Genomic DNA, 14,749 nt, shown 5'->3' with positions numbered 1-14,749 from the left:
GGTGATTTTCAGTGGAATACTTCTGGTCCCTAGAGAAGGTGGATGACGGTGAGATGCGATAATGAAGATCAATAGATGGCTCAAAGATGGTGCTATGAGAAAGGTTCATCATACAATAATGAAACGTATTCCTAAACTGATTTAAATCCCCATATATCTAAAAATGCAGAATGGTATGCTGTACAGTATACTGTACAGCCACTGGGAGGCATTTTTGGAAAGAAGACATTTCAACTGATGGGCTCCACTTTGTAACCTGGGGTATTAATCTTCTGGATCAAGGCTGGCATGACTGATAAGAAGAGATTCAAATTAGGAGATGAGGGGAGATGGTTGGGAAAGAGGCTTCAACATCAGGCTTCAATACACAAGAAGAAGAAAAAATCAGCTAAATGAAGATTAGTTAGGGATAATGAAATATTACAAACCAGAAAACTGGGTGTTGTCTTAGGGAAGCATTTGAAATACTTGTACGCAAATGCAAGGAATCTGGGCAACAAAATGGAGAAATTTGAACTCCTGGTACAGGAGGTCAAACGAGAAATTTTAGGGATTACAGAAATATGGTGAAATAGCATTCATGACTGCAATACAGGTATTGAAGGGTATGCACTGTTTAGGAGAGGTAGAAATAAAAGTAAAGTTAATGGGGGTAGAGATGTACATTAACAAAGCAGTAAACTGTAAAGAAATAGAAAGTTGTAGTATGGACAAAACAGAATCTGTTGGGTCAAAATCACTTTGGGGAAGGATTGTAAAAGAGGTTCTTGTTGGGAGAGTGCTACAGGGCCCCAGGATCAGACTCAGATGTGGATAGTGATCTCTTTAATATTCATATTATTAGAGAGAGAAATACTTTTGGGAATTGTGTCATAATGGGAGACTAACTTACTGCATAAAGACTGGAAAATAAATGCTACTAATACTGGTAGGACCCAGTTATTCTTGGGTGTGATAAATGAGTTTCTTCATCAAATTGTCACTGAATCAACAAGAGGTGATGCACTTTTAGACATGGTTTTAGTAAGTAGCAAGGATATCATAGAAGAGCTGATTGTAGAAAATAACCTTGAATAGAGAGACCATGAGTTGACTCAGTTTAAATTAAATGGAAGGGTAATCAAAACCAGGTCGTCAAGGATGATTTTTTTATTTCAAAAGGACAGGCTTTGGGAAATTAAAGGAATTAGTTAAAGAAGTCAGCTGGACTGAGGAGCACATGTACTTAAATGAGGAGGAAGCTTTGAACTTCTTCAGCTATATAAAAACTATCTGAAATTTGCATCCTAAGAAAGGGGGGAAAGTTTATAGGGAAAGGTTTCAGAGTAGCAGCCATGTTAGTCTGTATTCGCAAAAAGAAAAGGAGGACTTGTGGCACCTTAGAGACTAACCAATTTATTTGAGCATAAGCATTCGATGAAGTGAGTTGTAGTCTCTAAGGTGCCACAAGTCCTCCTTTTCTTTTATAGGGAAAGACTCCAGACCCAGCTGGATGAATAATCACTTTGACCAAGGTAATTAGGAGTAAGTAAACAGCGTATAGGAAATGGAAAAAGGGGTTGATCAGCAGAGAAAACTATATTGTGGAAGTTAGAAAATGTAGGAATAAAGTGAGAATTGCTACAAGTCAAGCTGAATTAGGTTTTACCAAGGAAACTAAAATAAATAATAAAGAGGTTTTTTAGTTATATAAATAGAGTATAAGGAAGGATGAGGTTGGGCTACTATGCAGCGTAATAAACAACTGCAGGTTTAAAACAAACGAAAGGAAGTACTTCATCACACACCGCTCAGTCGACCTGTGAAACTCGTTGCCAGGGAATGTTTTGTAAAGGCCAAAAATCTAATGGCGTTCAACAAAGAATTAGATAAGTTCAGGGAGGATAGGCCCATCAGCAACTATTAGCCAAGATAGTCTGGGATGCAGTCCCACTGTCATAAACATAAAGGGAAGGGTAAACCCCTTTGAAATCCCTCCTGGCCAGGGGAAAGCTCCTCTCACCTGTAAAGGGTTAAGAAGCTAAAGGTAACCTCGCTGGCACCTGACCAAAATGACCAATGAGGAGACAAGATACTTTCAAAAGCTGGGAGAAGGGAGAGAAACAAAGAGTCTGTGGGTCTGTCTATATTCTGTCTTTGCCGGGGATAGACCAGGAATGGAGTCTTAGAACTTTTAGTAAGTAATCTAGCTAGGTACGTGTTAGATTATGATTTCTTTAAATGGCTGAGAAAAGAACTGTGCTGAATAGAATAACTATTTCTGTCTGTGTATCTTTTTTGTAACTTAAGGTTTTGCCTAGAGGGGTTCTCTATGTTTTGAATCTAATTACCCCGTAAGGTATCTACCATCCTGATTTTACAGGGGGGATTTCTTTATTTCTATTTACTTCTATTTTTATTAAAAGTCTTCTTGTAAGAAAACTGAATGCTTTTTCATTGTTCTCAGATCCAAGGGTTTGGGTCTGTGGTCACCTATGCAAATTGGTGAGGCTTTTTATCCAACATTTCCCAGGAAAGGGGGGGTGCAAGTGTTGGGAGGATTGTTCATTGTTCTTAAGATCCAAGGGTCTGGGTCTGTAGTCACCTAGGCAAATTGGTGAGGCTTTTTACCAAACCTTGTCCAGGAAGTGGGGTGCAAGGTTTTGGGAAGTATTTTGGGGGGAAAGACGCGTCCAAACAGCTCTTCCCCAGTAACCAGTATTAGTTTGGTGGTGGTAGCGGCCAATCCAAGGACAAAGGGTGGAATATTTTGTACCTTGGGGAAGTTTTGACCTAAGCTGGTAAAGATAAGCTTAGGAGGTTTTTCATGCAGGTCCCCACATCTGTACCCTAGAGTTCAGAGTGGGGGAGGAACCTTGACACCCTCACTCTGGGTGTCCTTAGCCTCTGATTGCCAGAGGCTGGGAGTGGATGACCGTGGATGGATCACTCAGTGATTGCCTGTTCTGTTCATTCCCTCTGGGGCACCTGGCATTAGCCACTCTCAGAAGACAGGGTACTGGGCTAGATGGACCACTGGACCATTTTACATGTCAGTATGAGACCATAAGAATGGCCATACTGGGTCAGACCAAAGGTCCATCTAGCTCAGCATCCTGTCTTCCAACAGTGGCCAATGCCAGGTGCCCCAGAGGGTATGAACAGAACAGGTAATCATCAACTGATCCATTCCCTGAGCAAGTATGAAGTTACTTAAACATATTATATAACTGTATATTTTCCAAAAAGAAAAGGAGTACTTGTGGCACCTTAGAGACTAACCAATTTACTTGAGCATAAGCTTTCGTGAGCTACTGTAGCTCACGAAAGCTTATGCTCAAATAAATTGGTTAGTCTCTAAGGTGCCACAAGTACTCCTTTTCTTTTTGTGAATACAGACTAACACGGCTGTTACTCTGAAACCTTTATATTTTCCTCAGTTCAATACAAGTACTCACTTGCCAGACAATATTGTGTTTGTTAAGTTCTAATGATGTTATTGTAATCACTTCTCCATTTGCATGTATTCTTAAGAAATGCCTCAGAATACTAAATTATTTTTCTAATTAGTATGCTAATAATATAACCAAACGTACACAGGTTGTAACAGGGATGAAAAGCCTCAGCTTTCTGACAAGTTTAAAAACTTTCAGAATCAACTAAGAGGCAATAAGGCTTTTAACTTATCCAACTCTAATAACTGGACATAAAACAACAAATCAGACTTTAGAGGTCCTATTATGGCAAATGTCCTGTAATTCAAGTTACAGCCATTTTATCAGAGAAGAGAATTTGAGCATAGCGATAACTGATGCTGACTCACAAGTGATGAACAAACTTAACTCTTGTTAAATTATGAATGTACAACAAACCTGAAAAATATTCATCCTCCAAATCCAGTGAGAATTTACAATTCAGTGCATTGGCAATTTTTTACCCCAGAAGACCACTAAAACACTCTACAGGCTTACAAAGTCAAAATAATCTTTAACATTTCAAAACACAGGAGCAAACCAATCATTTAACAAGAGTAAATGTTTATTTTTTCTGTGGTACTGACACTGCACATTGTTTACTAAAACCATAACCATCCACCAGTAAGTGCCAATTGAAAAAGAAAAAAAATTTACTCCCTTCAGTATGTGAACAGTTTGATTCTCTTACAAATACAGAGAGAATTTATATTTATAACTACTTTCAAGAGATAATGAAATTTCCCTACAAGGGTGCATCATTTGAAGAATGGAACTCACAATTAACACAAGCAAAATAAAGAAATCAATGACATACAGAAAAGCAAAACAACAAAAGATGGCAGGAAAAAATAAGTATGAATAGATTATCGCTACTTGCAAATGTCAGATCTTCCACAATTTTCAATACTGCAGAAAATAGGCAAAAAAGAATCTCTGATTCAGTGGAAAACATATCCCAGACTGATTGAGGAATATAAATAAAACAAATATCTTCACGAAAAATAATTACAGTAACTCCTCACTTAACGTTGTAGTTATGTTCCTGAAAAATGCAACTTCAAGCGAAACGATGTTAAGCGAATCCAATTTCCCCATAAGAATTAATGTAAATGGGGGGGGGGGTTAGGTTTCAAAGAAATTTTTTTTTTGCCAGACAGAAGACTACATATGTGTATATAATATATACACATACACGCACACACACACAGAGTCAGTATAAGTTTTAAACAAACAATTTAATACTGTACACAGCAATGATGACTGTGAAGCTTGGTTGAGGTGGTGGAGTCAGAGGGTGGGATATTTCCCAGGGAACACCTTACTGCTAAATGATGAACTAGCAATTGGCTGAGCCCTCAAGGGTTAACTCGTTGTTAATGTAGCCTCACACTCTACAAGGCAGCAGGAATGGAGGGAAGGGAGACAGCATGGCAGACAGAGACAGAGACACACACCCTGTGTGTGAGAGAGAGAGAAGCGCATTTCCCCTTTAAGTACGCTGACACCACTCGTAAGTACACCACCTTGTTAAGTTAATCAGCAAAGCTGAGACCTCCGCTGCTGCCAGGAAACTCCCTCTGTCCTAAGCCCTGTCATGTGTGTGTCCCTGCTCTATGGAGATGAAGTAAGTGGGACGCAGGAGCAGGGGGACACCCTGACATTAGCCCCCATCTCCTCCCCCCCAACCCCCCGCAAGCAGCTCCAAGGCAGAGGGCAGGAGCAGCACATGGCGAGGGGGAACGGGGGGGACAGCTGAACTGCCAGCAATTGATACCCTGCTGGGCGGCTGCTGCACAGGGAACTTAGGGGAGCGGGGAGCTGATGGGGGGCTGCCGGTCCATGCTGGTTCCAAGCCCCCACCAGTGAGATGCAATAGGATGCTCTCCCTGCAAGCAGTGGACAAAGCAGGCGGCTGCCAAACGACGTTATAAGGGAGCACTGCACGACTTTAAACGAGCATGTTTCCTAATTGATCCGCAACGTAACAACGAAACAACATTAACCGGGACGACTTTAAGTGAGGAGTTACTGTAGTAACAGTTGCTCAAGTTCATATTCCACCAATGCAAACATGAAAAGCCAGGAAATCCCACGTTAATGGTCTGATCCTGTTCCCAACTTCAATGGTGCAGGATCAAGCCCTGACACTTCAACTATCCGTTGCAATTTATAGTCATGATTTCACCTTTTCCATGTTGCCACACCCACATCATAGCATACGTGCCTCCATCCTCCACTTCCACACAAAACATGCAACTTTTAACTGCAACCATGCTGAATGGTTTAAAATGGATGATTTACAATTGTTCAGAATATTGAATTGGTGTTTGTGGAAGCAGCTGGTTAGTGTGTATGACAATGGAGTTTTTTTTTAATTGAGAGCTATATTTAAGTGTTGTGTTACAGTATGGTAAATGGAAAGAATTGTTTTAAGTGGAAATAGTCTGTAATAGTGTTTATCATTGTGGGAAGTTTCCATTTGTAATATTTCTAATTGTTTTATTTAGCTGATGTAAGTGAAGAAGTATGGAATGTTATGTTTTTTCAATAGCTGGTGTTTGTGGTCAGAGTTAAGGTTGCATGTTCCATGTGGAGACTGAAGAGGCATGTGAGTTGTGAATGTAAGTAATAACGTAATCTAAAGAGGGCAAAATCATGGTTGCAGATTGCAAGGAATGGCTGAAGACCCCTTCCTTAGGGATGGGCTTTTTCCTAAATTTAGAAATGTCAAGATTATCAAGCTCTCTCTTCTGTGTTTTTCTGCAGGACTCTGTGGCAGACTGGAACAGGAACAGCTCTCAACTGAAGAAGCGAATTTGCAGAACCTTTCACAAAGAGAAATATTTCCTCCCAATTACTTATCAAACATTTGAGCCAGGTAGTGTCAAAATAAAATAAAATATGTTTTTCAAAGGGCTGACTAAAAATCCATTCCCCTGTCAGTTGCTCAAGTTTTGCTCTCCTACTCCTATGAGCTCATAAGTTTTACTAGTCCTCTAGTCATCTGGCTTTGTGTATGGTATGGATTTTTTTTTAGCAAAAATGTCCTGCCATTGCTAACGCCACAACTAATATTGACAGTAGGAGCACTATCATAGACAAGGCTCCCACAGCCACTGACTCTTTAATACCATGTTGTCCAACTCAGCTTATGAAAGGTCTAATCAATAGATTGTTTAAAAATGCTGGCAGCTGTAAGGATTTTGGCTTGGAGCTGCACTGAAGTTAACAATTTAAAGACAGGAAATTTTTGCCAACAACCCCAGCATAATCCAGAAATATCAGTATGCTAATAGTATAAACAAACATGCACACGTCTTCTAGGACTAAGAGTGGACAGACCTGAATTTCTAATGTAAGAGTAGGCAGGAATAAAACAAAACAAAGAAGACTTACATTTAAAAGTCATACAACTTCCAGTCCTTGTTTATATTTCAAAGAAACAAAAAAAGAGATAAAAAGTTTTCCACTTTGTGGGTTCCCTTTAAAAACATTGTTTGAAGCAGATGCATTGAGATAGAAAAAGAGAAAAATTAAAGAAGTTTTCAGCAACGTTTGCATCTCAGAACCAAAGGCACACCACTATACAGGCCACAAAAAAATATGAAACTTGGGGGACAATGAAAGAATTGTGGGGTAATACCATGACTTTTTCGTACATATCCAGCATTGTCTGATTTTAAAAAATATATATGTACATCACCTAGGAATAGTGGAGTAGTTTCTTCATAAGTAACGTCATTAGTCTCAGCTCCTGCCTCCAAGAGAACATTGACGCTTTCCAAACATCCATGATTTGCAGAAAGATGTAATGCACATGTACCCTCAAATGTCTTTGATTTTATGTAGTTATCAGATGGAGCTAAGAATAAGGAGAATTAAAAAAGATTTTTCTAATATGAAATTCTAAAAAGCACAGTCACTTACCTTACAGGATTCCTGTGCCTTGAATCCCCTCATAACCCCCACCCAAGGGCACAAAGGGTGAAGCAGACTCAACCATCCCTTACTTCCTTCACCAAAACACAATCCAGACACAATCCAGTTGGTATATGACACCGTGGTAGCAGAGAACAAGAGTAGGTTGTAGAATCCATGTAGAATCAATGCAGACAATACCTCTCTAGAACTACAGTTATTGTAAGGTAAGTAACTGTTTCTTCTCTGAGTGACTGTCCACATGGATTTGACTTCTGATGACTTGCAAGACCTCATAGTCAGGAGGTTGGTATTAGAAGTCCTACTTAAATAATGACTACAGGACAGCTTGGCCAAGACAGGCATCAGATTTTTGAGGTTTCAATTAAGGAATAGTGTTGGCTGAAAGTGTAAACTGCATCCCACATAGCTGCCCTGAAAATATAAGAAAAAGGTTCCTTTCCAAAGAAGCTGCAGAAGCTGCCTGAGCCCTGGTGGAATTGATTCTAACTAGCATGGGTGGATCTAAACTACCTATCCCTCAGCATGATTTAATACAGTCTAGGCCAGGGGATCTCAGCCTTTTTTGAATCAGCCCTCCCTCCCCTCAGCTTTATTTTTTTAAAACTTGGGAGTCTTCCATCACCCTCATTTATAAAGTGGGATGTTCCAATGTAATCTAGGTGGAACTGGGGCCATTAATACATTGATCTCAGTAAAGGAATCAGTCCTTTGATTCTGCTGTCTAACCGTGCACAGGCTAGGAAACCTTTTAAAAGCACATACAACTAAATATCTGCAAAGTTTCTGGGCAGTAATTCTCAGTTTCAGCATCAGAGTGCGGGTGGGCACTGCGACCTTCTGTGCCAAGTCACAATGCCATCAGATGGAGGGACAGCCAGGCCGAATTTGGGTGAGTGGCATTGGAACCCAGGAGGTTAGTGGGAAAGCTCACTGGTCCCTGTAGAAAGTTTGACACAAACACTGCCGTACTGATCTAGACTAATGTTTCTCAATGACCGGTCTGTGGACCGGCGTCAGTCCCTAAGATCCCTCTGACACAGCAATCCAGTCCCTGGTATCAAAAAGGTTGAGAAACACTGATCTAGACAATCTTTAGATAGATATTGTCTGTCTTTTCACCCTATCTGTAAATGCTACAAACAGCCTGGCGAATTCTTGAAGGGTCTTTTCTGTTGAAGTAATATAAGAGAGCACTAACCACATTAAGGGGTGCAGTTTGGATTCCCCTTGGTTTGAGTGAGGCTTGGGAAAGACAAGCAGCAGGTGAATCACATAATTTAAATGATAATCTGAGACAACTTTTGGTAAGAACTTAGGGTGAGTCACTGTCTTTATGTAACAATGTAAGGAAGCAAAAAGAAAAGGAGTACTTGTGGCACCTTAGAGACTAACCAATTTATTTGAGCATAAGCTTTCGTGAGCTACAGCTCACTTCATCGGATGCATCAGAAGTGAGCTGTAGCTCACAAAAGCTTATGCTCAAATAAATTGGTTAGTCTCTAAGGTGCCACAAGTACTCCTTTTCTTTTTGCGAATACAGACTAACACAGCTGTTACTCTGAAATCAATGTAAGGAAGGCTACCCATGAGGGCCTGAATTTCCCGTACCCTTTGAGCTGATGTATAACAACTAAAGAGGCAGTTTTAATAGATAAATGGTATGAAAAGCAAGCAGCTCAGGGCTAAAAAGGGGTCCCCATTAAACTAACTAAAATTATACTGAGGTTCCAGGAAGGAGGGAGCTCCCAGACTGGAGGAAACATGAGTGAGGTCCTTGAAGAATCTAGCAACAGTAGGGTGGGAAACAGTAGTGTGTGACCCTGAATGAGAGGATGATGAGCTGATTTTGCTATTAATTGTACCCTTATGCAGCTGATGTATAGCCCTGAATGCTTTAGGGATAGCAGATAGTCCTGAACCATGGGAATCAAGGCTCCTAAGGGAGTCAGGTGGAGTTCTGCTGCCCAAATACTTCTTCCATTTAGTTCATAGGTCAGCCTAGCAAGTCTTTTCTGCTATGCACAAGGCCCTTCATTTTTGGTATTTACCATTTTTACCAAAAATTCCCAGGTTTTACAAAAGTTATTAGGTTTTTACCAGTTTTCACACTAATTCTGAACCACAAAAGTACATGAGAATACTGATTATGTTTAAAAAAATCCCAATATATTCTACTAGGTAGATGTGTTTATGTTACTAATAAATTAGTCTAAATGTAAATGTAAGATATTAAAGTAAGGCAACGTAGTGGAAGGTACACATGCACATGTGTGTATGTGTATTTCTAGGGTGACCAGATAGCAAGTGTGAAAAATCAGGATGGGGAAGCAATGCGGGGGGAGGGAGGGTGGGTAATAGATTCCCTTTATAAGACAAAGCCCCAAGTATTGGGACAGTCCCAATAATATTGGTACATCTGGTCACCCTATGGATGTCAGTGCTTGAGTCTTAAAAATAGGAAGTGCTGGAACTCCCCAGAACCTGCTCCAAAAGGAAAGATGGCAGATAGGTCAGGCAATCCCCTGGACTTGACTCCCAATTCTGAAGTTACCGAGCTGTCATCTCTCTTTCCAGAACAGGGAGCTGGGTCAGAAGTACTCTTATACTTTTCTCTGTTTGTTTGGGGTTTTTTTTCTGTCTTCCCATTCCCCCAGTATTAACCCTGATATTTGCATCCAGAAAACTGTTGAAATTAATTTTTTACACCCATTTTCACCTGTTCTTTAGTTTTTGTAATAAAGATCAATACATTCCCTGAAAATGAGGGCCTTGGCTATGCACCAATATGTTCTGGACTTCAGCTGAACAGCTTCTTCCAATGGTAGTTAACCAGACAGCATCCACACTATCAAATGTAATGATGCTGGGCTCAGATGTAAGATCTGACCTCTATTCTGGGAGCTCACATCAGGTAGGACAGTTAGTGTTACTGGGGACTGACAGGCTCATTAGGTCGAAATAACAAAGTTGCCTGTAGCCCAAGTTAGGCCTAGTATGATCATTAATGCTGTACATGTACACCAGAGTCCATGACAGAGGGGGCAAACTACGGCCTGCGGGACCGTCCTGCCCGGCCCTTGAGCTTCCGGCCGAGGAGGCTAGTCCCTGGCCCTGCTGTCTCCCTTCCCCTGCAGCCTCAGCTCGCCGTGCCACCGTGCTCTGGGTAGCAGGGCTGCGAGCTCCTGCTGGGGGTGCAGTGTATTAAATTGCTCCCCAGGACTGGCAGCCCTAAGTAGTACACTGTATGTAGCACATTCTTATGGGGAGCAATTTAATACACTACACCCAGGTAGGGAAGGCTGTGCCTCCTCACAGTCTGGCCCCCACCACCTATTCACCCCCTTCCACTTCCCGCCCCGACTGTGCCCCTCAGAACCCCCGACCCTGACTGCTGTGTTCAAAGACTAAGCCAAAGCCCCACCTGCTCCTTGTCCCCGAACTGCCGCCCCCGGAACCCCCGCCCCAACTGCCCCCCAGGGACCCCACCTCCTAACCAATCCCCCCCTGCTCCCGGCCCCGACTGCCCCGACCCCTATCCACACCCCACTCCCTGGGACTCCCATGCCTATCCAACCACCCCTGTTCCCTGACTGCCCCCCACCCAGGACTCCCTGCCCCTAATCCAACCTCCCCACTCCCTTACCGTGCTGCTCAGAGCACCAGGACTGGCAGCTGTAAGTAGCACATTCCTATGGGGAGCAATTTAATACCATTTCAGAACCCCGATGTGGCCCTCAGGCCAAAAAGTTTGCCCATCCCTGGTCCATGAGATAAGGAAAGCCTGGGCTCTAAACCCCACTTGAATAGAATGTTTGGCATTTCCTGTTCCATCTGAGCTCTACTCAGACAACCTTAAATTTGGCATTTCCTAATTTATGAGTGCTTGACTTTGCAACCTAAATAACATTCTTTTAACATGATTTTTGTATGTAATATAATAAGATAATTACTACTTCAGCACTGCAAACTCCACTTAGGATCTCAGAATTTGCTCAGCAGTGCTTAACAGTAGAGAAAAAAAAAATTTCCAGAAAAGTAAGAATATATATTTCAAAGACACCCACAGAGTATTCCTACCCTTGAGCAGAAAGGTGCCATTTTCATCATTTTTTTTTCTCACCCTAACCACATTTAAATTCACAAAAGAAATCAGAAAGTGAATGAAGTTGGTTTATCTTATGTTACAGTATATTCTAGGGGAAGTGAACAGGGAAAATAAAAATAACTTGCCTCATCTTGAATCAAGTTTTCCTTACCTGCATTAATTAACAGCTTCAGACATTCACTGGAGTTGTGAAATGCTGCTTCGTGGATTGGCATCCACCCTCTGTTATCAGGAACATCAACGCTGTATCCCTGTTTAATTAGCTTCCTCAAATTTTTGACATTTCCTTCTCTAGCTGCAAGTCCAACACTGGAGCATCTGTCTGAATAGGCCTCTGTGAAATCCATCCTTCCACAGCTCTCTCTGAGAATAGAGGGCAAAAAAGTTACTATTAGTCCAGCAAGTCTATAATTACAACAGACAACATATTCTTAAAATCCGAGCCAAGATTGTCAGGCCGGCCCAGTTTAATTCATCTAATGGGGACTCCCTTTTGGGTTAATTTTAGGCAGTATTTACACTATTGCCATCCTGTGAGGTAAAATTTTGCTTTGTATTTTAGTGACATTTAAAGTCTCTCTTCAAATTGTTTTGAAACTGATGTATCCTGACACCATCCCTAGATAATACGTACTTTGCACTTATCCTTGAATGAAAGATACCAGTTCTCAAGTGCTTTACAAATTACTATTTTTGAACGCTCAAGACATACTTCATATTAACAAGTAAAGACACAGTCCTTGGGCCAAAAGAATCTACAAACCTTTGGCCTGATCCTGCAATTAGAGGTGCACAGACAGACCATTCTACCCACGTAGCACCTTACAGATTTCAGTCAGGCTCTGCATGAATCTGATTGCAGAATCAAGGCAGATATACAGACATGAAACAGGTGATACAGGGAAAATAGGTGAGGGTAAGGCAGGATGGTCAAGTGGCTAGGGTGCTAGCCTAAGGCCAGGTCTACACTACCCGCCGGATTGGCGGGTAGCGATCGATCTATCAAGGGTCGATTTATCGCGTCTAGTCTAGACATGATAAATCGATCTCCTGATAAATTGATCTCCGAGCACTCTCCCGTCGACTCCTCTACTCCACCACTATGAGAGGCACAAGCAGAGTCGAGGGGGGAGTGGCAGCAGTCGACTCACCACCGTGAAGACGCCGCGGTAAGTAGATCTAAGTACGTTGACTTCAGCTACGCTATTCTCATAGCTGAAGTTGCGTATCTTAGATCCATCCCCCCAGTGTAGACCAAGCTTTAGAATTCAAAAAATGTGATTCAATTTCCTGCTCTGCCACAGACCTCCCATGTGACCTAGGGCAAATCATTTAGGGCTTGTCTTCAGTGCGGGCTAAATCTGGCTGCTGTGATCGATGCAGCAGGCATTGAGTTAGCCTGTCTGGTGAAGACACGATAAATCAGTTGGAGAGTGCTCTCCCATGAACTTCAGTACTCCACTTTCCCAAGAGACAGAAGCTATATCGATGGAAGAGTGTCATGTAGACACCTCTGTAAGTCAATCTAAACTATGTCACTTTAAGTTACATAACTTAACTAGCGTAACTTAGATCGACTTATCTCATTAGTGTAGACCAGGCCTTAGTCTCAGTACACTATCGTATTTCGCTGCCTCAGAGGGGTATTGTGAGGATGAATACATTATAGACTGTGAGGTGCTCATGCCCAGATTTTTAAAAAGTAGTTAAGGCATGCTCTGCTCATCACTGCAAAGCTTAAAGTGACTGAAGCTATGTCTACGCTACTGCGGTAAGCTGACCTAAGTTACGCAACTCCAGCTATGTGAATAACGTAGCTGCAGTCAACGTAGCTTAGGTCAACTTACCACAGGGTCCAAACTACACTGGGTCAACAGGAGACACTCTGCCGTCGACTTACCTTACTCTTATCATTCGGAGTAGAATATTGGGGTCGACTGGAGAACAATCTGCTGTCGATTTGGTGGGTCTTCACTAGACCTGCTAAATCGACCCCAGTGCATCGATCCCTGGAGTGTCAATCCGGAGGGTAGTGTAGACATAGCCTTAGACAGTTATGTCCTATTTCAAAAAGTGACTTAGTCATGGAGACTTAGCAGTCTACATCATTTAGGTCTTGCAATGCTGAGCAGAGTAACATCTTAAATACCTTTATATTATTACAGTAATGGGGGCAAAATATATACCTCAGATAGACAGACAGTAATAAGTACAATAATAAGAACATGAGGTTACTCAGGTAAGATATTTGCACAACTTGATGATGCCATTAAATAAGATTGCTTGTTTGTCAGTTATATTATTAACTTTCTTCTTGTAAGCAACTTGACAAGAGTGAGATTTTTAACAGTGATATGGAAAAAACAGTTAACTACCTTTCGTAACTGTTGTTCTTCGAGATGTTTTGCTCATGTCTATTCCAAGTAGGTGTGTGCGCGCCATGTACACAGTCATCAGAAGGTTTTTCCCATAGTGGTACCCGTTGAGTCGGGTGTGGAGCCTCCTGGAGTGGAGCCCTTATGGCAGTGTATATAGGTTCCTGCCAACCCACCATCTCTTCAGTTCTTTCTTGCCGGATTTTCTGACAAAGGGGAGGTGGGTGGGTCTTGGAATGGACATGAGCAACACATCTCGAAGAGCAACAGTTACAAAAGGTAGGTAACCGTTTTTTCTTCTTCGAGTGATTGCTCATGTCAATTCCAAGTAGGTGACTCCCAAGCAGTCCCCTAGAAGAGGGTTCAGAGTTCACCAAGCTGCAAACTGTAGCACAGCTCTACCAAATGCAGCATCATCTTTAGTCTGCTGTGTGATGGCATAATGAGACATAAAAGTGTGGACAGAATACCTTGTTGCTGCCCTGCAGATGTCCTGAATGGAGACTTGCGCCAGAAATGCTGCAGATGAAGCATACACTCTTGTAGAATGTGCTGCCAAAGCTTGGGCTGGAATCTTTGCTTGGTCATAGCACGTTCTGATTCAGGCCAGGATCCAAGAAGAGACTCTCTGGGACGAAACAGGGAGACCCTTCATTCTTTTGGCAATAGCGATGAAGAGCTACATCGACTTTCTGAACAGCTTTGTTCGCTCGATGTAAAAGGCTAATGCCCGTCTGACATCTAGGGAATGAAGCATACATTCCCTGTCATTGGCGTGAGGATTAGGGTAGAACACTGGCAGAAAGACATCCTGATTTGCATGAAATTGCGAAACTACCTTGGGAGGAAAGCTGGGTGCGGCCACAATTTAC

At 41.9% G+C, this 14,749-nt stretch overlaps 1 protein-coding gene across 4 annotated transcripts in view; it reads right to left on the bottom strand.

Moving 5' to 3' along the window:
- Nucleotides 1-14,749, bottom strand: part of ASB3 (ankyrin repeat and SOCS box containing 3) — a 129,555-nt gene that overhangs the window by 63,191 nt on the left and 51,615 nt on the right. For all 4 annotated transcript variants that reach the window (XM_077813894.1, XM_077813893.1, XM_077813897.1 and 1 more), the window contains 2 exons: nt 11,654-11,865; nt 7,159-7,317 (listed from right to left, as the gene is read on the bottom strand). In XM_077813894.1, the coding sequence (XP_077670020.1) occupies nt 7,159-7,317; nt 11,654-11,849 (355 nt within the window). In that variant the 5' untranslated portion in view covers nt 11,850-11,865. The remainder of the gene's footprint in view (nt 1-7,158; nt 7,318-11,653; nt 11,866-14,749) is intronic.

Source organism: Eretmochelys imbricata, chromosome 3 (assembly GCF_965152235.1).
Source record: "Eretmochelys imbricata isolate rEreImb1 chromosome 3, rEreImb1.hap1, whole genome shotgun sequence".
Classification (NCBI taxonomy): domain Eukaryota; kingdom Metazoa; phylum Chordata; order Testudines; family Cheloniidae; genus Eretmochelys; species Eretmochelys imbricata.
Note: the sequence above shows the minus strand (reverse complement) of the source record. Positions and strands in the feature narration are given on the sequence as shown.